Source organism: Schistocerca nitens, chromosome 9 (genome assembly GCF_023898315.1).
Source record: "Schistocerca nitens isolate TAMUIC-IGC-003100 chromosome 9, iqSchNite1.1, whole genome shotgun sequence".
In the NCBI taxonomy this organism is placed as follows: domain Eukaryota; kingdom Metazoa; phylum Arthropoda; class Insecta; order Orthoptera; family Acrididae; genus Schistocerca; species Schistocerca nitens.
The window spans coordinates 493,952,910-493,978,367 of NC_064622.1; the positions used below are offsets into that span (position 1 = coordinate 493,952,910).

At 41.6% G+C, this 25,458-nt stretch overlaps 1 protein-coding gene across 1 annotated transcript in view; it reads left to right on the forward strand.

The window, feature by feature from the left end:
• The window catches only part of LOC126203934 (protein son of sevenless), a 168,431-nt gene that overhangs the window by 47,405 nt on the left and 95,568 nt on the right, over positions 1-25,458 (forward strand). Inside the window, exons 10-11 of the mRNA XM_049938330.1 lie at positions 12,403-12,603; positions 17,316-17,433. Of these exons, the coding sequence (XP_049794287.1) occupies positions 12,403-12,603; positions 17,316-17,433 (319 nt within the window). The remainder of the gene's footprint in view (positions 1-12,402; positions 12,604-17,315; positions 17,434-25,458) is intronic.

Genomic DNA, 25,458 nt, shown 5'->3' on the forward strand with positions numbered 1-25,458 from the left:
AACTTCCGCTTACTTTGCACTCGATTCTAAGCCGCAGACAGTTTTTTGGATTACAAAAACCGGATAAAAAGTGCGGCTTCGATTCGAGTAAATACGGTACCACATTATATAGCATTTTTTGTTATCTGCCCAGTGAAGGTAAAAGGAAATTTATGTTTTGTAAGGCTTTCTTGGCATGCTTAACGAGTGAAAGTTTGTGGAACATGTCATGTTCTGCACAAGAAATTGATAAGGACTGGAAGATGTAACATTTGGTTTTGGCCAAATAAGTGCATATTTTTTAGGTAAATTTTTTTCTGAAACAACAAAATTTCAGAAAGATTTTAAACACCATATTACTAGTATGTACTCTGCCTTGTAGTCGTATCTGCTTCTAGGACTTCCACTGTTCCATCAGTGTGCTCGAAGAAGGAAATGAAACTCAAATTCTATGTTTCCCTAGTCATGCATCCTTTATTTCATATACATCCATTCCTGCTTTTCCATTTTGCATTTCCTGTCAGTTTCATTTTTTATACATCTGTATTCCCAGTTGAACAATGGCAAATCCAGGATGGAATGTAACAATATTATGAAAAGGAAAGTTGCCACTCACCATATAGCGGAGATGCTGAGGTGCAGATAGGCACAGCAAAAAGACTGTCACAAATAAAGCTTTCGGCCAGAAAGGTTTCATAAAAAATTCTCTCTCTCTCTATCCATATAATCATGCAAACGCAGCTTACACAGACACCACTGCAGTCTCAGGCAACTGAGGCCAAACTACAAGCAGCAGCACCAGTGCATAATGGGAGTGGTGACTGGGTTGGGGTAAGGAGGAGGCTGGGGTGGGGAGGGGGAGTAGGGGGATAGTAGAGTATGGGTAGTGGACAGTGCAGTGCTGCTGGGGAGCGTGCAGGGACGAGGTGGAGAGAGGGTAGGCAACTGTGTAGTCGAGAGGTTAGATGGTGGGCATGGGAGAGATTGGGGGGGGGGGGGGGAAGGGTCAGGGAGCGGACAAGGAGAGAAGTAAAAAGACTGGTTGCGATGGTGGACTGGAGGCTGTGTAGTGCTGGAATGGGAACAGGGAAGGGGCTGGATGGGCGAGGACAATGACTAACAAAGGCTGAGGCCAGGAGGGTTACGGGAACATCGGATATATTGCAGGGAAAGTTCCCACCTGTGCAATTCAGAAAAGCTGGTGTTAGTGGGAAGGATCCGTATGGCACAGGTAGTGAAGCAGTCAAGTTTCTTGGCCACAGTTTGTCGGTGGTCATTCATGCGGACAGACAGCTTGTCGATTGTCGTGCCCTTGTAGAATGCAGCACAAAGGTTGCAGCCTAGCTTGTAGATCACATGACTGGTTTCACAGGTAGCCCTGTAATTTGTGACCGGACTGGAGTTGGTGGTGGTGGTGGTGGTGGTGGTGGTGGTGGTGGTGGGAGAATGTATGGGACAGGTCTTGCATCTAGATCTATGACAGGGGTATGTGCCATGAGGTAAAGGATTGGGAACAGGGGCTGTGTGAGGATGGACGAGTATATTGTGTAGGTTCAGGGAATGACAGAATAACACTGTGTGAGGGATTGAACAGGGCATGACGAGAGGTAGTCGAAACCCTGATGGAGAATGTAATTCCGTTCTCCAGTCCTGGGTGGTACTGAGTTACGAGGGGAATGTTGCTCCGTGGCTGGACTGTGGGCCTTTTGGGAGGTGATGGGAGACTGGAAAGAAAAGGCATGGTAGATTTTTCTTTTTGTACAAGGTTGGGAGGATATTTACGGTCTGTGAAGGCTTCTGGAGACCCTCGGTATATTTCGAGAGGGACTGCTCGTCATTACAGATGCGATGGCCACAGGTGGCTAGGCTGTATGGAAGGGATTTCTTGGTATGGAATGGGTGGCATATGTCGAAGTAGAAATGTTTAGCGTAAGGAGGGCTATGCGTGAAGCGTTCAGTGAATTTGAAAGTAAAATTCTATGTACCGACTTGACAGAAAATCCTAGGAAGTTCCGGTCTTTCGTTAAATCAGTAAGTGGATCAAAACAGCATATCCAGACACTCTGGGATGATAATGGCATTGAAACAGAGGGTGACACGCGTAAAGCTGAAATACTGAACACCTTTTTCCAAAGTTGTTTCACGGAGGAAGACCGCACTGCAGTTCTTTCTCTAAATCCTCGCACAAACGAAAAAATGGCTGAAATTGAAATAAGTGTCCAAGGAATAGAAAAGCAACTGAAATCACTCAACAGGAAAGTCCGCTGGACCTGACGGGATACTAATTCAATTCTACACAGAGTACGTGAAGGAACTTTCCCCCCCTTATAACAGCTGTGTACTGCAAGTCTCTACAGGAACGGAAGGTTCCAAATGATTGGAAAAGAGCACAGGTTGTTCCAGTTTTCTAGAAGTGTCGTCGAGCAGATGCGCAAAACTATAGGCCTATATCTCTGACATTGATCTGTTGTAAAATTTTAGAACATGTTTTTTGCTCGCGTATCATGTCATTTCTGGAAACCCAGAATCTACTCTGTAGGAATCAACATGGATTCTGGAAACAGCGATCGTGAGAGACCTAACTCGCTTTATTTAATCATGAGACCCAGAAAATATTAGATACAGGCTCTCAGGTAGATGCCATTTTCCTCGACTTTCAGAAGGCGTTTGATACAGTTCCGCACTGTCACCTGATAAACAAAGTAAGAGCCTACGGAATATCAGACCAGCTGTGTGGCTGGATTGAAGAGTTTTTAGCAAACAGAACACAGCATGTTGTTCTCAATGGAGAGACGTCTACAGACGTTAAAGTAACCTCTGGCGTGCCACAGGGGAGTGTTATGGGACCATTGCTTTTCACAATATATATAAATGACCTAGTAGATAGTGTCGGAAGTTCCATGCGGCTTTTCGCGGATGATGCTGTAGTATACAGAGAAGTTGCATTAGAAAATTGCAGTGAAATGCAGGAAGAGCTGCAGTGGATAGGCACTTGGTGCAGGGAGTGGCAACTGACCCTTAACATAGACAAATGTAATGTATTGCGAATACATAGAAAGAAGGATCCTTTATTGTGTGATTATATGATAGCGGAACAAACACTGGTAGCAGTTACTTCTGTAAAATATCTGGGAGTATGTGTACGGAACGATTTAAAGTGGAATGATCATATAAAATTAATTGTTGGTAAGGTGGGTGGCAGGTTGAGATTCATTGGGAGAGTGCTTAGAAAATGTAGTCATCAACAAAGGAGGTGGCTTACAAAACACTTGTTCGACCTATACTTGAGTATTGCTCATCAGTGTGGGATCAGTACCAGGTCGGGTTGACAGAGGAGGTGGAGAAGATCCAAAGAAGAGCGGCGCGTTTCGTCACAGGGTTATTTGGTAAGTGTGATAAGGTTACGGAGATATTTAGCAAACTCAAGTGGCAGACTCTGCAAGAGAGGCGCTCTGCATCGCGATGTAGCTTGCTGTCCAGATTTCAAGAGGGTGCGTTTCTGGATGAGGTATTGAGTATATTGCTTCCCCCTACTTATACCTCCCGAGGACATCACGAATGTAAAATTAAAAAGATTTGAGTGTACACGGAGGCTTTCCAGCAGTCGTTCTTCCTGTAAACCATACGCGACCGGAACAGGAAAGAGAGGTAATGCAGTGACACGTAAAGTGCCCTCCACCACACACCCTTGGGTAGCTTGCGGAGTTAAATGTAGATGTAAATGTAGCCATATTTAAGGTAGAGGTCAACATCTAGGAAGGTGGCTTATTGGGTTGAGTAGGACCAGGTGAAGCAAATGGGGGAGAAGTTGTTGAGGCTCTGGAGGAAAGTGGGTAGGGTGTCCTCATCCTCGATCCTGATTGCAAAGATGTCATCAATGAATCTGAACCAGGTGAGTGGTTTAGGTTTCTGGGTGTTCCTCTAGATGGCCCATGAATAGGTGCCTTGCAGGTGCCCATAGCTGTATCTTGTATTTGTTTGTAGGCAATGCCTTCAAAGGAGAAGTAATTGTGGGTGAAGATATAGTTGTTCATGGTGACTAGGAAGGAGGTTGTTATTTTGGAATCTGTCGGGCGTTGAGAAAGGAAATATTCAGGAGTGGTAAGGCCATTGGCATTAGGGATGTTAATGTAAAGGGAGGTGGCATCAATAGTGACAAGCAGGGCTCTGCATGGTAAAGGGACAGGAACTGTGGAGAGTTGGTGGAGGTAATGGTTGGTATCTTTTATGTAGGAGGTAATAGGTTGAAGGTGTTGGTCTATGAGAGCAAAGATTCCATCAGTGGGGGCACAGTAACCAGCCACAGTGGGGTGCCCTGGGTGGTTAGGTTTGTGGACTTTAGGAAGCATGTAGACGGTAGGAGTGTGGGAAGTGGTTAGGGGTGAGTAGAGAGATGGACTCTGTGGAGAGGTTCTGGGATGGGTCTAAGGATTTGAGGAGTGATGAGCACCTGCTGGATTTCTGGAGTGGAGTCACTGTGGAAGGTTTATAGATGGATGTATCTGACAGCTGGCAGAGTCCTTGTGCCAGGTAATCCTTGCAGTTCAAAACCGCAGTGGTGGAGCCTTTGCCACAGGCAGGATTATAAGGTTAGGATCAGTTTTTATATGGTGGACTGCTGTTCTTTCTGTGGATGTAAGGTTAGTTTGCATGTTGAGTGATTTGGGGAATGATAGTGAGGTAGGGTCCAAGGTTAAGAAATTCTGGAAAGTTAACGGGGTGATTTAGGGGCAGTGGGGGTGGATTGTGATTGCATAGAAATGTGAACTGAATTAGGCAGAGTTCAACATTGGTCTTTGGTTGAGTCTGATTGGTGGCGAAAAAGTGTTTCCTCCATAGGGAATGGGAGAAGGTCTTAAACAAGTCCTGCCTGATAGAATTTGGGAGTGGGGCAGAAGATGAGGCCTTTGGAAAGGACTGATATTTCTGTGGAGCTAAGGCTTCTGGGGGAAAGGTTCGTGACTGTGTTTTGGATCTGTTTAGGTTCTGGATTCTGCGTGGTGGTGGGAGGGTGTTTTATGGTGGGATAAGTGTAGTAGGTCTTTGAGACTGGGTTGGTCAGCTATGAGGGGACGTAGGTGAGGTTTGGAGGTTGTTGTAGAGGTTTTGAGGTTGTTGTAGAGGTGGTGGACAGTGGTACTCCTGGGTGGGAGTAGGAAATGAACAGGGCGGAGAGCTTTTTGATGTGATGTTGTGAATGTTGCTCTAGTTCCTGGAGGCAAAGAGTTTCAATGTGTGTTATGGGTTCCAGCAATTTGGGATTGCATAGCAGGAGAATTTTGCAGATGGAGGGAAGGTACTGCAAGGAGGTTTGGGCTTGGTTGATACAGTTTTGCAGGACTATGATAGTGAGGACTAAAGATTGGCAGTATTTGTACAGGTGGAGGTCGTTGTGGAAGGAGGGTGGTAGCCGGAGATGGGTGATTTGATGGTAAGGCCTTTTGGGGGGATTCCATGAGCCAAGTGACAACGTAGGAATGGTATGTGGTACTGGCTTCTGGCTGGGGGTAAGGAAACTTTTCTGTATTGATGCAGATGAAAGGAGCAAGGATCCATAGTGGTGGAAAAAATGCGAAAAATTACATAAATAATGTAATGTAACATTGTATTCCCATTTGCTTGCTTCATTTGCAGTATTTTTATTTCCTCCTTCCATTAGTTAGATTAAATAACCCCTATGATATCCAAGAATTAGTATGAGGCCTTATCTTTTTATCTAATTGAGTCTCTGCTGTTGTCGCTGTTTCATCTCTTAATCTCTCAAAGGTATCCACTCGTCTTCTACTGTATGCCTTTCTACTGTTTGTCAGTTGCTGCCTGATGCTCCATTTGATACTCTCAACAGCTACTGATTACTTCAACTTTACATTACCCCATCGCCTTAAAGTCCTGCCTTTTTGCAGTTTCTTTATTTGTAATTTGCAGTTGATAACCAGTAAATTATGATCATAGTCCATATCTGCCTCTGAAATGTTTTGCAGTTAAAAATCTGGTTTCTAACTGTGTATGGAACCTTCTGGTGTCTCCACGTGTCTCCTTTGTACACAGCCTTCTTCCAAGATTTGTAAATGAAGTATTAGCAATGATTAAATTGTTTTCATCCTCTCCCCCAGTTAATGTTCTAATATTTTTCCTTCTTGTCTTCTTCTATCTGTCAAATTTCAGTCCCCAATCATAATTACATTTTGATCTCCCTTAACTATTTCAGTGATCTTTTTTTATCTTTTAATACACTTTTTTAACTTTCTTGTAGTGCTTGTAGGCATATAAATATGAACTACTGTAGTGGATGTTCACATATATGTTGGCTACAACAATACATTCAACGAGCTGGTCATCATAGCTTATCTGCTTTCCTATTTCTTTATGTATTATTAGACCTTATCTAGTATTACCTGTAATTGAGTTTGTGTTGATAACATTGTACTGACCTGAACAAAAGTCCTGTTCTTCCTGCCACTGCACTGCACTGCACTGCACTGCACTGCACTGCACTAAATTCCCGAAAGATCTAACTTTACTCATCCATTTCCCTTTGTAAGTTCTCTATCCTGGGTGTAGAGATGAATGACACTGAAGCTGTATGATAGAGATCATGGTATGCTGTGGCACACAATAGTACATCACCAATACCTAAAGGCCTGAAAAGTTCTCGTGTGTGTGTGGGGGGGGGTACAGCATGCACCAATCGTGGATCTTACTGAGGTGGGAGTGGCCTGTGTACCTCCGCGATACAGGTAGTTGCACCATAGGTGCAACCACACTAGAGGGGTGTCCCTGGGAAGGACAGACTAACTTCATGGGAAATCTAGGGTGATGCTGTGATAATGTTAGAAACTTTCAGGGGTGAGGGAAAGGGTAAACGAAGTAATCTGAGGTAAGGAACACTGGTCTGGAAACAAGTCAAAAATTATAATCAAAAAGCATTTTGATACCTCTGACAGTGAACTGCTTCTACTGAAGCTTTTTGTTTTCCGTATTTTGGGAGGAAGTTGTAGCAACCAAAATAAAAAAAAAAAGTCCAGTAAACATGAGATCTAAAGTTCATACCTAAAGAGCTATGAACACCACTTCACCTTTGCTACTGTGAAACATTCCCTTCTACTTAACAGGTGCTCATAATTCTTAAGATTAATGTTTTAGAGCCCATGTTTATTAGACACTTATTTTGTTTTGGTCCAAACTACCTCCTCCAAAAATATGAAAAGCAAAGAGCTTGCAGTAGAAGGGATCTACTGCCCGAGTTAGGAGAATGATTTTTGCTTATAACTTTAAACTTGGTTGTTCTTGACTGGTCTCCCTTACCTCAAATTGATTCATTTGCCCTTCTCCATCACCCCTGAAAGTTTCTAATCCCATCACAAAATCATTCCTTATAATAGCTATAGTTTTCTCTCACTTTCAGCTGTTCCTAGCACCAACATAGTGAAACCTTGCTGTCCAATAGAGGCCAGATCAGTCAGTCTCCCAGACTTTTACTTGTCCAGCTACTGAAAAGGCTGCTGCACCCTTTGGGAACCTTAGGTTAGCCTGGCCTCCCTAGAGATACCCTTTCAATGTGGTTACACCTTTGACACAACTATCTGTATTATAGAGGAACTCAAGCCATCCACCCCAGCAAGACCCATGGTTTGTGTGTTCTGTATTCGTATTTACCCCAAATTAAGAGGTCTCTTAGGTATTGGTGATGTACTCTCATGTGCCAGATCATTCTATATTCTCTATTATTTACTCATTTCCTGTCTACAGTCAGTGTCAAAAATAAGAAAACACTACTAAAAGTAAAAAGGATTTCAATAATTATCGCAGTACTTTAGCAATGTGTGGCACCTGAAAATTGCCCATTGCCCATTTTGTGGTGAATCCACCCAGTTATTGGTTCAATTGTAAGATAGTTGAAAATGGATATTTGGTTGAAGTGCATGTACATGTACTTGTCTCTTCTATTGAGTACTCCAGTTGGGAACTGTGTGATGAGTGATGGGAAGTAAATGATATGATTACATTTGCTTTTGACTGACTTGTAATGAATCACAAGGCTTAGATTAGGCAGCAAATTGAAAATTTCATTGTGAGTAGGCGAAGCCAGTAAATCTCAACACAGAAATACAATTGCTGAAATAGATTGAAGTGTAACTGAGCCTGAGATATGTTCATCATTGCAGTAACCTGTTTTTATGTCTTTATTTCTGATTTTGTTGTAAATTTTGACAGTAAAGTTAAAGTCTAACCAAATACAATAAAATAATAGCTAACTTCATATACAAACCACAGGAAACTGCAAGCATTCCGATTGGCTACCAGTAACCTACTCACTATTCATCGTATTCAGTTCCCATAATTCATTGTGCAGTCACTAACTGCAGCACCCAACAGAAGAGACAGGTACATCGTAACTGCAGTTTTACTGGATATTTAATAAAATGTGACTTGGCTTGGTAGCATTGAAGGTTGAAGTGCAGAGTAAATGACTTTATGGATGCATGTATACTGCTTTGTGTAATGTTCATGCTGTTTAAAGAAGAGAATGAAACAATATAAGCCCATGGTATCACCTGTGTCCTCCACCCCACCCCCAAGCCCCATACCCCATCATCCCACCAGCCGCAACCTCTACCCATCACCCCTCCTTCATCCCTCCATTCCCAGCCTCTACCCACACACCACTCCCAACCTCTACCTACCCACCTGCACCCTCCCGAACCACCCTACCACCCCTTTCAAACCATAAAAATAAAATGGTTATCAGGTCTAAAGACAAGCCATTTCTCAGTAACATTTGCATAACTGCATGTTGATTTAATTTAGTAACAGCAAAATTTTGCCATAAAAGTCCCTCACAATCTGTGCTAGTCTGACAGTCAGTGGTTTAGCAGGAATAATACCATTGGATGTAAATACTCCAATCTCTTAACACAAGCATTGTTGACAATGACCACTATCATTCATTTCATTGTGAAACAGGTTTATTTTTGTGTTCAGTGTTGGCACATAACATAAGCTCTCTTTTGTTTCTTTGCCATTGATAAAATTTGAAATACTTGAACTGTTTCATCTTTTTTCTTGCCATATGGTGTAGATTGTATACTACACATGAGCTAGGAATAAACATGACATTATCCATAAATCGGAATGTGTTGTCAAGATTAAAGATAAAATATCCCATGCACTCAGTCATTGTTCCACAAATAAAGGTACATAAAGTAATGAAATGTTTAAGGAGTTCCACCGTTACAGCAAAATGATAGACATGAAATCTGCACTGTGACTGCAAAAATTCATAAATATTCAGGAAATCGTACACAAGAAAAATTAGAGGAAAATGACGGGCAGTTGTTTGGCCCATAGGTATTGGTTCCTGTTCCCTGCAATAACACAAGATACCATAGCAAAATTTCCTATTTTCTCAGTGAAATGTTAGCTACAAGTTGTGATAGAAACAGTTTACCTCATGATATAAGCAGACATATCATCATCTTGCAATCTTATTGTAACTACCGAAGGTACATTCTTTTTGAGGAAAACCTTAATAATTGGGGGAAAAATTAGAGAGGTTGTTACATTTTGCTTGTTTGCAAAGTCCCTAAGTGCATTTATTTGTTCTCATGGTAGTTAGCTTTTTTCTAGTTTTTATTGGTGTCCAACCAGCCACAGATACCAGTGCAATATTTGACATTTTCTTTAGTTTATTCTTATTTTATTGAGTGTTTTCTGCACTGATGGCTCTATTATCGTTTTAGCTGTGTGTGAGGAAAGGGCACAAGTGCATGTAGACATAGATGCTCCAATGAGAGATTTTTAGTACCCACTTTAATATTTCGGTGAACCACCATGTTCTGTGTTAATATCAGTCTGTCTTCCAAGTCTCTAACATGTGTCCATTGGTCCATGTCCCAAGAAGATTGCCTATGAGGAAATAGTTCATTTCCACAAAGCATTTAGTTCATACCAGTAACCCCTAATTCTTTAAAGAAGTGAATTTACATCCATACAACAGCCTCAGACATCTGATTACACTTCACAAATAAGTTAATGTGTCAAATATGTGATGTTAAGCATATAAGCAAGAAGTAATTTAGGGAATGTTTGAAATTATGCATTAAGTTCATAGGAAATCACTAAGTGCTCTTATTATGAAACAAAGAATGAATATGATGTGGGTAATTTGCCACTCCATTTTAAGGAAAAGCTAGTTATTCATCTCAATTTTTATGACGTCATAGCTACTGAACTATGCGAGACACAATGATATAATTTAGCAGGTACATTCTGTGATATATTTAGATACTGTCTGCAAAGTGTGTTGTGAATAGTCGGTAGTAAAGAAGTAATAAATTAAAATGTCATGTCTGATGCTACAGTTTTATTGCAGGGACAGTAAAAGTGTAGTAAGCGATAAACTTTTTTGCTGTTTGTGGGGTGGGGGGTGTCAGTGAATAAAAGTTTTGTAAAGGGGGTGTCGGTGAAATTATGTGTAAAGTTTGTTGTAAGGCTCTAAGACCTCTCATCCTCAAATATTGGATGAATAAAGTCTAGGTATTTGGATGCCATCACCTATGCTGCCTTAACCCCCCCCCCCCACCCCCCCCCCCCACACACACACATACACAGTTCCTTCTGTAACACTTGTATTATTGTGTTAAACTTTTAATGTAAGATTATATCTCTTAATGTGTAAATTATTCCAGCATTTAAAATTTTTAAATTCGATCAATAATTATGCTAAATGTAGAAAATCAAATTTTTGTGCCCCCTGGAAGCCAATTAGATAGGCAGTTAGTTACTAGTACCAGATTCTAGGGTAGTCACTTAATAATATAGATTCTGCACAGGTCATTCAGTGCCGTTGAACCAATATTGTCACCACAATCATCCCCCCCCCCCCCCCCCCCCCCCACTCCCCGAACCCCTCACATCCCCTGATTTAATTTGGTTACATTGTATCACTCATGTTTTACAAATTCCTTTAAGACACTGTCCATTCCGTTCAACTGCTCGTCCAATTCCTATCCCATTTCTGACGTACTTTCTTCAGCAAACCTCAGAGTTTTCATTTGTTCTCCATGAACTATCCAAATTTCTCCTTGCTTTCCATCACAGTGGTTAGTGTGCAGATTGAAGAATATCATGTATAGGCTACAGACGTGCTTCTATTCAATCTGACTTCTAAGATAAGTCATAGTCAGTAAGGCCTACATTTCTCCTGAACCTAAACTCATCTTTTACAAGGTTGGCTTCTACGAGTCATTCCATTCTTCTGTAAGTAATTAGTGTCAGTATTTTGCAATTATCACTTAAACTGGTCATTTAGTGTTGATCACATGTGCAAGTTCTTCTCTTCTTGGGAAATGGAATTATTACATTCTTCTTCCCATTTTAGGTTCTTTCACATGTCTCATATATCTTGCATACCAGGTGAAATACTTTCGTCATAGTATGTTCTCCGAAGGATCTCCATAACACTGAGGTAATGTCGTCAACTGCAGATGCCCAATTTTCATTTAGGTATTTTAGCACTCTATCAAATTCTTCTCGCAATGTAACACCTCCAATCTGATCTTCTTCTACTGTCCCTTTCCTTTCTATATTATTGTCTTCAAACGCTGTAAGGGTGTCGGTTGGTTGGTAGTGCTGAGAAATAAATGTCAAGGAAAAAAAATTGATATGTTGCACCATTTCCAAGTTAATTAGTGTTGAAGTTAGCCAATCAGACTGTTGCGTGCACAAAATCAGATGGCCCGCCAGATAAAATTAGTGTTCTCATAGTGTAGTTGATAGCCCACGAGGCTGCTGAGCCTTTTTGCTTTGGGTCATTCCTTACTACTGTCTTGTGTCCAGTTTTTCTGTCACTCTCTTGTTTGGTTTTTGGGAATCAAATGAAGAATACATTTGATAGCACCATATCTGGCAGTCCACTTGAATTTGTATACACAATGATGAGACTGTCTAACGTCAGTGCTAATTAACTTGGAAACAGTGTAACATATAGAGTTTTTCCACCGCTTCTGATCACCCTCTCTATGTTCCTTCCACCCCGTGGTGGAAATGGGAAGAAACTGACGCTTATAGCTGTCAGGTGGATGTTTGGATGATTTCTTCATAGGACATACTTGATTTTCGTGTTCACATCTGACAGAACAGTGCTCTGTCACCAGTGCTTGTGATGTAATATTAAATGGCAACTGTCTCTTGTCTTAGTAGCAAATCATATTGATTTGGAGGTCTTTATGAAAGTCATTTTATGTTATTTGTAAACATAGTTTTCAAGTATGTTTTAGTTCTTAGAAGTTTATCATTTCATTTATAGCACAGGGCTCTGTAGAAAACATTGTAGCATGGTATTGCGACAACATTTAACCTTGTAAGGCAAATCAGATTGACAGTGTTATTTGCCCTTGCTTACTTTTCTCTCTTCTCTTACAGAGGATGTGTTGGGAAAAGTTGGCAGTGGTCGAAGACTGACCGAAAGGCGTGTTTTTCTCTTCGATGGCTTGATGGTATTGTGCAAGCCCAACAGTAAACGCACATCTGTATCTGTTACGGGTCCTGTCGGAGGCGAGTTTCGCCTCAAGGAACGCTTCTTTATCCGTAAAGTGGAAATTGTTGATAGAGAGGATACTGAAGGTAAGAATAATATATGACATGATTTTATTGCGATTTTGAAGGACAGTATTGCAAAAGTGGCTATATCAGTTAGACCCAGAAAAATCTACCATTTTTTCTATTCAGGAGTTATATCAATTTTCAAGCAAGTTCAGAAAAATTCAAGGAATTCTTACTTGTACTACCACTTCAAAGTTTAACTGGTGTAAGAAAGAGATTGAGAAATAGTAGTTCACAGGACTGTATGAAGTGGAGAAAGGCATTAGGTGGATGATTGGTGGAAAACTGAGAAACTTGTACTTGTCATGATTGATTCAAAGTACTAAGGCTACGAGTGTCTAAGTGATGATGGTTTCTGAAGAGAAAAATTACACATTATTGTATGAAGTGCACAAATGTTAAAGTACACACCATGTGCATTATTGTGTCTATATCGAACGTCTGTATATAACTTGAATCCGTAGTAGTCTAAATTATAGTATTATTCCATCCTAAATTATATTTTTAAAGATGTATACAACCACAGGGGAGTACTCTGTCTTATTACCAGAAATATAAGTTTACTTCTAGTTGTAACACATGTTCTGATTTACAATCAGATGTAAATTTTGTGTGCGTGTGCGTGTGCGTGTGCGTGTACGTGTGCGTGTGCGTGTGTGCGAGCAACCATTCAAATTTCAGTAAACGATATTGGTGCAGGTTGAAGTCAGTTGAAGGGTATCTCACTCTGCACATGAAATGGGGGTCATTACATTTGATATAACTGTAAAAAGGCTCGCGAGTTGTTAAACATCACCAATTCATCATTTTTATGATGTAGCAAAAAATGAAGACATCCCACTAGACACCACTTGCACTTCTGCTCAAAATACTAAAAATTACATTACTCTGCGCTATGGGCATCACGATGGCTGTTTTGACCAGAAACATATGGACATCTCAAAGTAACGTTTTAGTAAACTCTCAATCCATTGTCTTGTAATGTAGTTCATTGATATTTACTCTGAAACCACAATCTGTCACTATCTTTGGCAACAACAGAATAAGAGGAGTGAATCTGCTGAGTTGTTTCAGAAAGTCCCATAAGCTCTGTTGGGCAGGAAATTAATTTTCTTCTTTGGAAGTCACAAGTTACTGCAAGAAGGTGAACATGTGTGGCTGGTAAGCACCACTAGTCTTCTCTTAATGAATTCACCTCTACAATTAAATATTTATTTACCAGTTTTGAAAGGTCAAGCCTCCATCTTCAGGCATTTGACTGTGGACAGCTATAAGCAAATGGCACAAGATAGGTTCCAGTGTGTAATCGTATAGGCTGTAGCACTACGAAAAGTGCAAAGAGACTGTACCCCGGGCCTGTGGTGTAACACGTATCACAATACGGTACATTGTGCCACACACCTGGCATATGGTCTCGTAATATTCAGAATCTAGTGCTGTCACTGTTGTGGTCTGTTTTTACCCTTTTCCAGTGTGCCACATATGCTCCACAGAGACGGAAACTGGTATGCTGTAACATGGGTGGCATTATTGAATGCTTGTGTATTATGAGACCACACAAATGGTACTTTTAGCTTATCAAGTCATCGTCAGACACTTTGAATGTATCACATAGTAATTCCTCAACTGAGCAAGTCCAGGAGGCTTGTTCAGTTTACGAGTGGTGGTGGTGGTGGTGGTGGTGCATGGTCTTCCTGTCACAGTTTGATGATTGATAAAGTGTTTGGGTCCTTGTCAAATTAAAATGTTTGTGGATACCTTATGAGATAATTGAGTTATCCAAGAAAATATCAGTCGTTAATTAAAAGTTGTTGTGGTCACTGCACTTGCTTCCTCTTGCCTTGAATGGTACTTATATAACTGGCTGCCATGTGTTATTAATTCCTCTATTCACAATACTCAAATATATCAGTTCTCCAGTAGCTTGAGCAAGGGCAGGAAATTCTTATTTTATATTTGCATAGCCTTATGCTTGTCCTTGGTAGAGACTTATCTATGATGAATGTGTGTGTGTGTGTGGGGGGGGGGGGGGGCGGGTGAGGGATGAGGGAGGGGTCTGAAACTGCCAACCCATTTGCAAGCTTGTTATGTGCCACATATAAACAACACTAGCAGTCTGCAGCTTCATACATTCATATGTAGCAGTTTGATAGACTTAACTTTCATGTCAGTTTCTTAAGTTATTGCAGTTTTTGTATTTTTTCTTAATCTATGGACTCTAGAGGTTACAAAGCTTTGTTTACATTAACACCTCAGTTTCATCTCTCGGTAAGCACCGTCCATTATGAGCATTAGGTCGTATTCAATTTCCATTTGTTATGATAAGTTCGGCCATTTTGTAGATGACAGAATTATGTAATGAAGCTTCATAAAGTGATAGATTGGTACTCATATAGCGGAGATGTTGAGTCACAGACAGGCGCAACAAGAGACTGCTAAACACGTAAGCTTTCAGCAAGAAGGCCTTCTTCCAAAATAGACCACACACACACACACACACACACACACACACACACACACACACACACACACACACACACACGACCACTGGCTTTAGGATGCCAGGTCCGGACTGTGAGCAGCTGCACGTGATGAGAGCAGCAGTCTGGGTGGTGGTGTTCGTGGTGGTGGTGGTGGTGGTGGTGGTGGTGGTGGTGGGGGGGGGGGGTTAAGGAGGAGGCTGAGGTCGGTAGCGGATAGTAAAGTGCTGTTTGTGGAAGCATACAGGGACAAGATGGAGAGAGCATAGGGTAGCTAGGTGCAATTGGGAAGTTAGACAGAGTGGGTGGGGTATAGGGGGAGGGGGGAGGGTAAAAAGACTGTGGGTGCACTTGTGGAATAGAAGGCTGTGGAGTCGGAACAGGGAAGGGGATAGGTGGGTGAAGGACAATGAATGACTAATGAAGATTGAGACTGGGAGGGTTATGAAAACGTAGGCTGTATTACAGGTAGAGTTCCCACCTGCAGAATTCAGAAAAGCTGGAGTTAGTAGGAAGGATACAGGTGGCACATGCTATGAAACAGTCGTTAAAATGAAGAATGTTGTGTTGGGCAGCATGCTAAGAGGCTGGATGGTCCAGCTGTTGCATGGTCACATTCATGTGACAGATAGCTTGTTGGTTGCTGTATCCATGTAGAATGAAGCACAGTTGTTGCTTAGCTTGGGGATCGCATGACTGGTTTCACAGGTAGCCCTGCCTTTGATGGGATAGTTGCTGCTTGTGACCAGACCGGAGTAGGTGGTGGTGGGAGGACGAGTGGGACAGGCCATGTATCTATGTCTGTTACAGGGATATGAACTATGAGACAAAGGGATGGACAAGGACACTGCCTGGCAGAGAATGTGATTCAGTTGATACAGTCCTGGGTGGTACCAGCTTATGAGGGGAGTGCTTCTCTGTATTTGGACTGTGGGATTTTGGGGGGTGATGTGTGACTGGATTAGTAGACACTGGAGGTTGGGAGGGCCTTAGTGAGACCTAGGGTATCATTCGAGAGGGGCTGCTCATCACTACAGATGCGATGGTCATGGGTGGCTGAGCTCTATGGAAGGGACTTCTTGGTATGTAATCAATGACAGCTGTCGAAATGGAGGTATTGCTGATGGTTAGTAGATTTGATATGGGTGGAGGTACTGATGTAGCCATCTTTGAGGCTGAGGTCAGAATTGAGGAAGGTGGTATGTTAGGTAGAGGAGGAGGAGGAGAAGTGAATGGGGGAGAAGCTGTTGAGGTTCTAGAGGAATGTGGATAAGGTGTTCTCACCCTCGATTCAGTTCATGCTGATGTCATTAATGATCAGAACAGAGATTTGGGATTATGGATGGTGAGGGAGGAGCTCTCTAGATGGCCCATGAGTAGGGTGGCATTGGATGGTTCCATTTGGGTACCTATTGCCATACCCCAGTCTTGTTTGTAGGTGATGCCTTCAAAGGAGAAGTAATTGTCAGTGAAGATGTAGTTAGTCATGGTGGCTAGGAAGGAGGTTGTAGGTTTAGATTCTGCTGGATTTCTGTAGTGAGGTCACTGTGGCGGGCTTTGTAGGTGGACTAATCTGACAGCTGGCCGAGTCCTTCGACCAGGTAATCCTTGCGGTTCATAACAATAATACTCGATCACTCCAAGTACTCAGTTGTTTTGTTGGGCCACCTGATTGCTGAGCACACTGTCCAACACAGCGTTCTTCATTTTAATGACTGCTCCACAGCCTGTGCCATCTGAATTCTTTCTACCAACACCAGCTTTTTTGGAATTGTGCAGCTGGGAACTCTCCTTGCAATATATCCTACATTCTCATAACCCTCCTGACTTCAACCTTCATTAGTCATTGTCCTTCACTCACCTATCCCCTTCCTTGTTCTGACTCCACAGCCTTCATTCCACAAGTGCACCCCCAGTCTTTCTACCTCCCTCCATATCCCCCCACCCCCCACCCCCCCCACCCAACCACCCACAGATCGTTTTACCTCCTGCTAGCCCTATGCTAGTTGCCCTATGCTCTCCCCACCTTGTCCCTGAACACTCCACTTTACTGTCCCCCCACATGCTCCCTACCCCAGTCTCCCCCCCCCCCCCCCCCCCAATCTCCACAGCTCGTAAATTGTGTATGTGGGGACACACACACACACACACACACACACACACACACACACAGAGAGAGAGAGAGAGAGAATCTTAAATGTGTGATTAACATTGTTGTTTTGTATATTGTGGGTGTGTGTTTGTTTGAAACAGAGCTGAAGAATGCATTTGACATTGCACCAAGAGTTCAGCCCAGTGTTACTCTTGTTGCAAAGTCCGTTGAAGATAAGAACAACTGGATGGCAGATTTGGTCATGCTCAATACCAAAAGGTATGTAATAATGAACAAAACCTAATGTATGTGATTGGATATTGAGTGGTGTTGGTAGAAGCTCTTACCTCTGCTGCTTTCCTTAGTCTTTCTATATCGAAGTAACTGGAAGTATCTAGTGTCATTGTTTGTTGCACAGAATGAAAACTAATGTTGATTTAGAGTTAATAAAGTATCTGATACTAAGCACTGCATGGATATTATACAAAAAGTATGAAATGTCTGTTACCAATTTCATCCTACGAAAGTGGACTGTTCAGTTGGTTCAGTTAGCAGCTTTTAGTCTCAGATTGCATTAAAATTTTGCGATTTTTGTCATAATATGCAGTCCACACTAAAATTCCTGTTTGAGGAATTTGTGTATTGTGTTTGTTTCTGCATGTTAATGCTGATACAGAGTGTGATATCATACTGAGACTGCAGCACAAGACATATAATCAAAATAGGAGCTGTAACTCTTCAGGCTTTCCCGGCGATCTAATGACATCTTGGGTTGTCGGGTGTTCTGCCGGATATCAGCGTTGTATGATGCTGATATCTGGCAGAACACCCGACAACCCAAGATGTCAAAATAGGAGCTGCGAGTTGACGAAAAAAACATAGCGGTTTGAACTATCGTAACATGTCTGAATTACTCTGTGTTACTGCGGCATAAAGTGTGCATGCCTAATAATATATTTTACAAAAATGCTGGTAGCTTATTTAGTAGCTTTCTCCTTTGCAGCTTGTTCAGATAGTACAACTGACTGTATAATGTAGCACACAGCAGAACAGAACATACTAGAATTCAAAGTACAGGGCATGTTGTATCCATTCGTCAGATTTGAGTCATTGCTATCCCATCCATTAGTGTACCTACGCACTGAATAACAATCCACTTTGCTTTATTTGTGTAAAGTGTCATGTCCTAACACAGGATAGAGGAAAGATGGGGGGTTACAAGTCAGTCTGCAATTTCTGAGCAGTTAGTAGAAAATGCAGAAAGACAAACTTCCGGTGAAGGCAGGTTGATTGTTTGCAACAGTGTGAAGCACTGTCAGAAGTTACCTATGAGAGGTGCGGGTTTTAAGATTCCATAGGATGCTCACAGCAGGAGATCTGAGGATGCTTGGTGGGTCTGATTAACATTGTTTATTTGCAATCAGACTAATTACTCCAGTGAAGATTAACTCTGAACATTAGAAAAGGCAAAGGGTGCAGCTGGTTGCACAACAAAGTGCCTCAGCATGTGGGGTGAGCACTAACAGAAGCAGTGAAGAGAGCAGCACTCCAAAAGCAGACTTGTCAGTGCTTATTGAGGCTGACAACGAGCGATGCATAGTTGGTGCCCTAATGATCTGACTGAGGATTCTGTCTCAATACAAAAATGTAGGACTTCAAAGGATTGTGGCGTTGCACTATTTCACCTTTCCTAAAGTCGGACCACCAATCCACTGGCACTTAACAGGCATCAGCCAATCTCACTAGAAGCTCTTCATCTCCCGGGTGCCTCTGACCAAACATATTTAGATTCCTCCTGTTCCCCTACTTGGTAGGTAGAGATGTGTCTGGACTTTACATTAACAAACACGATGTTTGGTAGCAACAGCTTAAGTTGAAAGCTAAATGACACCCCCTTCCTCTTCTGGCCAGCAACAACAGTGTTTTATGTCACTTGGTCCTGCTCAAAGGCCATTTGTAAGTGGGGATGCTGCTATAAGCACTCTGAGTGGTGTAAACCCACTGACATTGCATTTCTCAGGGGCAAGTATCAAGCTTGCTGCTGCTTAAGACGTGCCTTTTTGTGAGCAACTTTTATTGTGATGCCTTACAACAGCATCCAGGTGGTGGGTGGAGTTGCCAAGTAATTCTCTGGATTGAAATTTCTCCCGTGGTACAGATGGCCAGAAGATCTGCAGTTTGTATGGCTCTAGCATTACTGGTGACCTCCGGTAACCTAAATGCTGCCACTTTTACCCGCATTCTAATTGTCTCCGATTTCCTATCTTGGAGTGCCCTAGCTGGCTTCCAGCAGCCTTAAGCTTAATAACGTACAAATCATTACATTGTCAATATGGGACATCTCCTCCCATAGGAAAAATTTGTTGACAAGTTACTTGGCAACAAATTTGTAATCTGACTTCTGTTGTGGTACAAGCATCCTAGTTCTATAAATGATGTTGTATACATTCTTGGTTAATCATTTTACCCGTTTTTACATTTTTCACTTTGTAAAGTTCATTTTTCAACTCACTTTTGCACACATCTAAACATCAGTAGATAACATTGTTTCATTTTTCACTGCACCTCTTTACTCATTCGTTCAGCGCGCGCACACACACACACACACACACACACACACACACACACACTTTTATTTTCTCCTCTTCTTTCTTTCCCCTCTTTCTTTCTTTCTTTCTTTTCATTGTCAATATTTATTTGTTCAGTTTTCTTTACATTACATATCATCATTACAGTAATACATCTGGGCAAGAACACACATAATTACCCGATTCTTGCTTATATTTTCATTATGTAATTGTAATTTCTTATGTGCTGAGGGAGTTTTGCATTATGTTTGATCTCTTTATGGATCAGGCATAGGTAACGAAGCTCTTTCCTCATTGTATTCAAATGTAATGGATGTTTCATCTCACTCTTCACGATTTCCTCTGCTTGACGGAAGAGCCTGTCTACTATGAATTTGTGTCATCTCTGACCCTTTACATGCATTTACTGTGGTCGTCTACACACACACACACACACACACACACACACTACCACAGCAGTCATCGCAAATGCCTTCCACATGTATTTAAAACAACATATATTAACACAGTATCTGCACAAAAAGCGTGTAAATGCAATGACAAGTATTTCAACTCCTAGGTAAGACCAGAACGAATAATGATACTAGGGTATTTCTGAGAGACTATGCTGCTCTTGGCAAGCTATTTTGTCTTCTGTTTCTACTATTTTATGACCTCCTACATTAGGGTCATCTAAATTTTGCATTACCTGTTCCACCAACATGTTTAACCTTAATTCAGATATGTTCCTCTTTTCCTTATTTACAATTTAGCAATCGGTCTCAATGTTTAAAGCTGGCACTGTGTCTTCACTGGTCACAGTAATTCTTATTATTTGTTTGGAATGCATGAACACCTGTGTTCCATACCCTTTACATTTTCCATAAAATGTTAGTTTCCCTATACCTTAAACCATTACGTCTATTGGCTTTTTGTCATTAAACAAAATTGTCAAGCCTTTCTCTTTTGGAGCAACAAATAACCATTGTCCTGAATCAATGGAGTCCAAATATTGTCGTTTAATTTCACAAACTTCTTAATACAGTCTTTGGGAGTTTTAAGATTTTAAATGTGGCTGCCTTCAGCAACTGTGTGCGTAAGAGCTTCAATGGATTGGAAATAATGGGAAACCAGTAGAAAAATATAGGTTTAGTAGACCTTGACCATGGTTTTGACGATTTTAAAACTATTCTCTTTAGAAGCTTATTGTATGTATTAACAAATATTATGACGTGTGGAACAGAGATGATATCACTGCAATAGACAAAATTGCAGGAAATGTTTACCGATAATTTTAGTGAAGCATAGTCACATATAATCAAATACAGTTAAGTTGCAGTTCAACATGTTAATAATGAGCCACGTTAGACCCATCCTTCCTCCCACCTTTTTTTATTTTTAGTGTGTTTCATCATACCTATAAAATCATGATATCTAGGCATAGATACACTGCCTGGTGAGGCTTCATTTATTCGTTACTTTACTGGGTATTTTGTAACAGCCTCCCATCAAGAGTATTTGTTCAGTACTACCACTTTCTTTAGCATTGTGCTTCACAAGTGATGATCTAACCGCCCCCGCCTCTTCCCCAAGTTGCATTTGTCCTTTAATATTTGCAGTTTCTCCAGAACAGTGTGTTCTTTCATATTATTTCTTCACTTCAGGATTCGACTTAATATGTCAAGTATTGGGCCTCTCATGCATTGATAATATTTCCTTGAAGCATTTTTGCTTTGACACTCATGCTTGTTCCAGTTGCATATTCACATACAAGCATTTCTTGTGACTTTTTGCACTTATTTTAAAGAGTTTGCTGTGTTTACCTGAGCCGACAGGCACTGTATAAGCCATATGAGTTTAGTGGCACACTTCCCCCTCCCCCGCCCACCTCTACCTCATTATAAACTTTTAGTTAATATGTTAGTTCTAAGAATGAATACGTACTTGTGAAATCACACACACTATTCATTGCAGCTACAGGCATACAGGTGTGTGTGTGTGTGTGTGTGTGTGTGTGTGTGTGCGTGCGTGCGTGTGTGCGTGCGCGCGCGCGCATGTGTGAATAAAAAAAGGGGGGAGATAAGGAATAGAGATAAGGAAAGGACAGAACACACTTTATTATCTGTAATAAAATATACAGTCACCGTTGATCTTCATTTTACAATTGCCATTGCCGACTTTCGCCCATATAAACAGGTACTCATCAGCATTTAACTTCTTCTTCCTTCTCGTAGTCAAAACAAATGGCATGCTTGAACAAGCGTACCATAAGGCTGTTTAGCCAACAGTCCTGTAGTCTCAGCAATACTCCACGTCTTCCAAGCCGAAATGTTAGCATCTGGAAAAGCTTCAAGGCCACCATAATCTGCTTGGTTGCCCCAAACAACAGCCAGTGTCAGCCATATACTACCTCCAAACACAGCCTGAACATCATAAGTGAAGTTCAGATGCAGTCCACGAAAAACATTTGGACCTCCAATCAATTGCTGTTTATTAAACTGCCCAGCCAAGTCAATATCAATCACCTTCAAACTGCGATACACTGGTACATTGCGCCGCCAGCGACGACGCCATGCACGTTAACACAAGTGAACGTAGCAAGCCATTGCCCAGCAAAATACACAGAGCTATGCGTCCGCACTCCTCGACGTTCGCAGAGCGAATGACGCTCCGTGCTGCGGCGCAGCAGGACCCCAGTAGCGCTTATCGCAACTGCAACTTCTGGGACTTAGCCGCTGGACGAGGCTGCCGGGCAACACGGGCCCTAGTATTACTAGGCCCGTGTTGCTTTAAAATTCACTTCCGGCGCAACTCGCCACTGATAAGGCACTGTGCGAGCGCGTTACGACTCGAAGTTGGGGTTGCGATAAGCGCTACTGGGGTCCAGCTGTGCCACAGCACGGAGAGTCATTCGCTCTGCGAATGTCGCGGAGTGCGGACGCATAGCTCTGTGTGTTTTGCTGGGCAATGGCTTGCTACGTTCACTTGTGTTAACGTGCATGGTGTAGTCACTGGTGACCCAGTGTACCAGTGTATCGCAGTTTGAAGGCGATTGATATCGACTTGGCTGGGCAGTTTAATAAACAGCAATTGATTGGAGGTCCAAATGTTTTTAGTGGACTGCATCTGAACTTCACTTGTGATGTTCAGGCTGTGTTTGGAGGTAGTACATGGCTGACACTGGCTGTTGTTTGGGGCAAACAAGCAGATTATGGTGGCCTCGAAGATTTTCCAGATGCTAACATTTTGGCTTGGAAGATGTGGAGTATTGCTGAGACTACAGGACTGTTGGCTAAACAGCCTTATGGTACGCTTGTTCCAAGCATGCCATTTGTTTTGACTATGAGAAGGAAGAAGAAGTTAAATGCTGATGAGTACCTGTTTATATGGGCGAAAGTCGGCAATGGCAATTGTAAAGTAAAGATCAACGGTGACTGTCTGCTTGTGTCTGTATATGTGTGGATGGATATGTGTGTGTGTGTGTGTGTGTGTGTGTGTGTGTGTGTGTGTGTGTGTCCTTTTTTCCCCCCTAAGGTAAGTCCTTCTGCTCCCGGGATTGGAATGACTCCTTACCCTCTCCCTTAAAACCCACATCCTTTCGTCTTTCCCTCTCCTTCCCTCTTTCCTGATGAGGCAACAGTTTGTTGCGAAAGCTTGAATTTTGTGTGTATGTTTGTGTTTGTTTGTGTGTCTGTCGACCTGCCAGCACTTTCATTTGGTAAGTCACATCATCTTTGTTTTTAGATATATTTTTCCTACGTGGAATGTTTCCCTCTATTATAGCTATCAAACAGCACGCTATATGTTGTTGGATCCACTGTCAAATGTGTACTATTTTAAATAGTTTTCCAACAAAGCCCAACAGTAGATAGCTACTACTTTTCAGTTGTGTATTTTAAATGGTGATTAATTGGATGACACGCATGGGTACTAGACAGTCAATTTCTTCGTCATCGGGTGTAGATAATATTTGATTCTACGTGAGTATGCTTCACTAAAATTATTTAACGTTTCCTGTAATTTTGCTTATTGTAATAATATCATGTCTGTTCCACATGCAATGTAATAATATTTTTTAATAGATGTAATAGCTTCTGAAGAAGACAGTTTTAAAATTGTCGAAACCATGGTCAAGGTTTAATAATCCTGTATTTTGCAACTGGTTGGCTGTTATTGTCAATCCATTGACTGTCCTTGGAAATTTCCCTCACCTATTGCTACATCCCAGCTTCACATGTTTCGTGTTCATACACGGACTTTAAAACAAACTTTTACATAGAAATTTTGTGAACACAGATTCTCTCTTTCCACAACAGTTGCTCGTTACTCATTTTTGCAAGGTCCCGGCAGGATCTTTGCAATATACCTGGTATATTACACGCTCTACTGAAAAATAAATCGTGTGGTGTATAATGGTGGCACTGTGGGGTGCGGTATTGCACACACACATTGCGAATAAAAGCCATACATGCCAATTTGATTTTGCCCTATTGATATAGTGTCACAGAAATTCTGTTATAGTTTGGTGCGATCTTTTCAATACTCCATTCGACTGTTGACGATAAAAGGTGGTCTGTATCCTATCAATCCTTAACAGTCTGCACACTGTCTTTAGTGTGTCACTCTAATAATTATAACCATTGTCACTGAATATTTCTGAGGGTATCCTAAATCTTAGAATGATTCTTTCCGCCAGGACACAAGCCACTGTATCTGGGTCCTGCTTTTCTGTCGAATCTGCTACAATGAAATTTGTTAGAGCATCCTGGAATGTTAGTATATGTGTATTATTTCTATTACCATCAGGAGGCCAACAATATCAATAACACACCTGTTAAACATCCCTTCTGATGTTGGTGGTATAACCAATGGCATTTCCATCTTATTTTGCATTACCTAGATTTGTTTTGCAACTAATACATTTTCTGATATAGTCCTCAATATCCTTACTCATACTGGACCACATTTAGTATTTTCTAATGTGATCTTAAGTCTTACGATCTCTTGATGACCACCTATGGGTGTGTCATTGAATTCCTGCAAAACTTCCACCGTTTCATCAGCAGTTATATCCTGCTGTTCATCTTTCTTGACATCTTTCTTGACTGTCAGCCCTTCCTTGATTTTATTTGCCCCACTTTCAGTATCAGCAGACTATATTTCCCTTATCCTTGACAGTGCACTTGCTACACAGTTGTCCTTGCCCGTTTTATATTCAATTTCTTAATCATACTCCTCCGATTTTAGTTTGAACTTTGTTAAATGGGAGGACAGACCGCAATCATTTTCCAATTGCGCTCTCGTTTGTTCATTATACGCAGCATTGTTCGGCCCTTGGTATTGATATGGCTGAGGTTCCCGATTTGGTTACCACTCCAGACTTATTGTCCTGTCGTGTTTCCTTGTTCATGTTTCACTGTTGTTGTTTTCCATTGACTCATCGTCAACACCATCGGCCAGTTGGCCACCGTCTCCGTGCCAAGCAGGAGCCTGTTCAGGCAGTGGTTGCTTCCCAGGCGATGTCCTGCTCTCTTGCATTTCCACTGTTTAATGACACCAACGAAGATTGGGACATGTATTTTTAGTGGATGAAACCGCACTTTGCTGCTTTTTGGGTTTATAATTATGCACTCCAGTGGTTGCACTTTCTTTCTTGGGCTTCTTGGAGACATTTTTCTTACTAAAGTAGTTGTATGTCCTCTCAGATCTAGTTGCCCTCACATTTGTGGAGATGTTT